We start from the raw sequence: 2561 nt of genomic DNA, 5'->3' as shown, positions 1-2561 counted from the left end.
CCCAGGAAAAATACCTTTCGAAACAAAGGTAAAATTAACACTTTTCTGACATACAAAAGCTGGAAGAATTCATTGCTAGTAAACTTTTTGCTCTGAGAAATATTAAAGTCTTTTAAGCAGAAGGAAAATGACACCAGATGAAAGTATGGATCCATGCAAAGGAATGAGAAGCAACAGAAATAGTAATTACCTGAGTGGAAAGACTTTCTATATTATTATTTAAATGTGTTTAAAAGATAACAGACTGTATAAAGAAAAAATAATAGCAGTATATGGTCTGTAACATATGTAGAAGTGAAATATATGATAACAGTGTCACAAAGGCCAGGAAGGGAGATATGGAAGTATACCACTGTGAAGTTTTGTTGTTGTTGTTGTTATGCACATAAAGCATCTAGTTTAATCTTCACCAAATCCAATAAAGGGGATACTGCGAGTGGAGCTATTTTTTTCTGCGGGAGGAAACAGGTCAGAAGGGATGTCGGTGGCCAAGACCACACAGAGGGCGAATACCAGGCAAGGGGGTTCTGATCACAGCCTGGGTGGGGTGGGGGCGGGGCGGTGTCTGTGTGTATATTGCAACCCCTTACCAGTAGATGGCACTACAGCAGAAGAGGTCCCTGGCATCAGCATGGAAATCAAGGGTGTTGGGAGAGGGGCGTCACACCCAGGGCCACTATGGGTTAAAGGTGGTTCTGATGGAAGAGGTGGCCAGGCTTTGAACCAGGACCAGCTACTTCTAGAGCTGGACTAGCTTCCCAAGGACACTGCAGGAGCCCCGTGGAGAAGGTGGTTGTTCTGCCGTGAACACCCACCCGCTATATCTGGGGGGAGGTGGGGAGGGGGTCACTTCTGCACGTGGCCACAGTCGTACTTGCTGCGCACATAGGTGAACTTGACGCCAGGCAGGTCCTGCCTGCAGCTGCCCTGCACGAGCACGACGTGGTGCTCCTGCAGGCTGTGGCCCTCTCCGGGAATGAAGCAGACGGCCTCCCGGCCGGTGCTGAGCCGCACGCGGCGGCATTTGCGGTTGGCCGAGTTGGGCTTCTTAGGCTTGCAGATGAACGTGTGCAGGACTGCGCCCTTCAGCTGCTGCCGGCCAGCCGAGGGCCCCACTTTTGCAGGCGGATGCTTCGGAGGCCCCTGGTGGTGCATCTCGTTCAGGGTGGCCGTGGGACGCGTGGCCCAAGGCAGGGAGGCCGGGGCTAGGCCATGATTTAGGGATGTGCTGAGGCCACGGAGAAGGCCGGACCAGGACATCCCGCCACCTGCAACATCCCAACCCTAGCCGGGTCCACAGACACGTGGAATCCGGCCTCTCTCTGTTGTGAAGTTCTTATATTATACATGCAGTGGTATATCATTTAGGCAAATTGTGATAAGTTAAACATGTATACTTTGAACCTAAAGCAACCCTACACACACACACATGCACACATACACACTCACACGCAACAAAGAATCATAACTAAGCCAGTAAAAGAGATAAAATGAAATAATAAAAAATGCTTAATCCAAAAGAAGTCAGAAAAAGTAATAAAGGGGAACAAAGAACGTATGGAAAAATAGAAAACAAATAATAAGATGGTAGATTTGCACTCAACTATACCTATAATCACATTAATTATTAATGATCAAAGTACTCCAATTAAAAAATTGGATTTTAAAAAAGAGCAAGACCCAAATATATGCTGCTTAGAAGAAACCTACTTTAAATATAAAAACACAAATAGGCCAAAGCTAAAGGGTGGGAAAAGACACACTATACGAGCATTAATCAAAAATATTAGTGTAGATTTTAGAGCAAAGGATATTATCAAGGATAAAGAGGTCCATTTAATAAATGATAAAGGACTCAATTCATTCAAAGGACATAGAATTCTAAATGGTTTCATGCCTAATAGCAGAGCTGCAAATTACATGAAGAAAAACTGATAAGTCTGTGAAGAAAAATAGACAAACCCACAATTATAGATGGAGTTTTCAACACACCACTCATAATTTATAGAACAGGTAGACAAAATCAATAACAATATATTGATTTGAATAGCAAATCAATAACACTTGAATAACACTGTCAACCAAATTGAGACTGTGCCACCCAGAAACAACAAAATACACATTTTTTCAATGCACATTAAGCATTTACCAAAAATAAATCATATTCAGGGCAAAAAACAAGTTTTAGTAAACTTGGAAGGATTCATGTTATACAAATAATGTTGTGTAGCCATGATGAAGTTAAATTAGAATCAATAATAGAAAGATATCTGAAAAAATACTTCAGACTAGCCCAGAAGTCAAAGAAGAAATGTTTTAAAAAACAGAAAATACTTTAAACTGAATGAAAATGTGGGATACAACTAAAGCAATACTTAGGGGGAAATTAGAGCAGCAATGGCCATATTTGAAAAGAAAAAAGGGAACAAATTAATAACTTCAATTTCTACATTAAGAAAAGTAAATTAAACTCAAATTAAGGACTTCCCTGGTGGCACAGTGGTTAAGAATCCACCTGCCAATGCAGGGGACACTGGTTTGATCCCTGGTCCAGGAAGATC

At 42.1% G+C, this 2561-nt stretch overlaps 1 protein-coding gene across 1 annotated transcript; it reads right to left on the bottom strand.

Moving 5' to 3' along the window:
- Positions 1 to 846: 846 nt before the first annotated feature.
- LOC102982427 (28S ribosomal protein S12, mitochondrial-like) lies at positions 847 to 1260 on the bottom strand. The gene has a single exon (XM_055086274.1). It carries the CDS (start codon positions 1258 to 1260, stop codon positions 847 to 849), a length of 414 nt encoding a protein of 137 aa, XP_054942249.1.
- Between the last annotated feature and the right edge of the window lie 1301 nt (positions 1261 to 2561).

Source organism: Physeter macrocephalus, chromosome 1, assembly GCF_002837175.3.
Source record: "Physeter macrocephalus isolate SW-GA chromosome 1, ASM283717v5, whole genome shotgun sequence".
Taxonomy (NCBI): domain Eukaryota; kingdom Metazoa; phylum Chordata; class Mammalia; order Artiodactyla; family Physeteridae; genus Physeter; species Physeter macrocephalus.
Note: the sequence above shows the minus strand (reverse complement) of the source record. Positions and strands in the feature narration are given on the sequence as shown.

Bases quoted from the DNA above. Each gene is read 5' to 3' on its own strand.
- LOC102982427 (XM_055086274.1), bottom strand. From the start codon at position 1,260: ATGTCCTGGTCCGGCCTTCTCCGTGGCCTCAGCACATCCCTAAATCAT.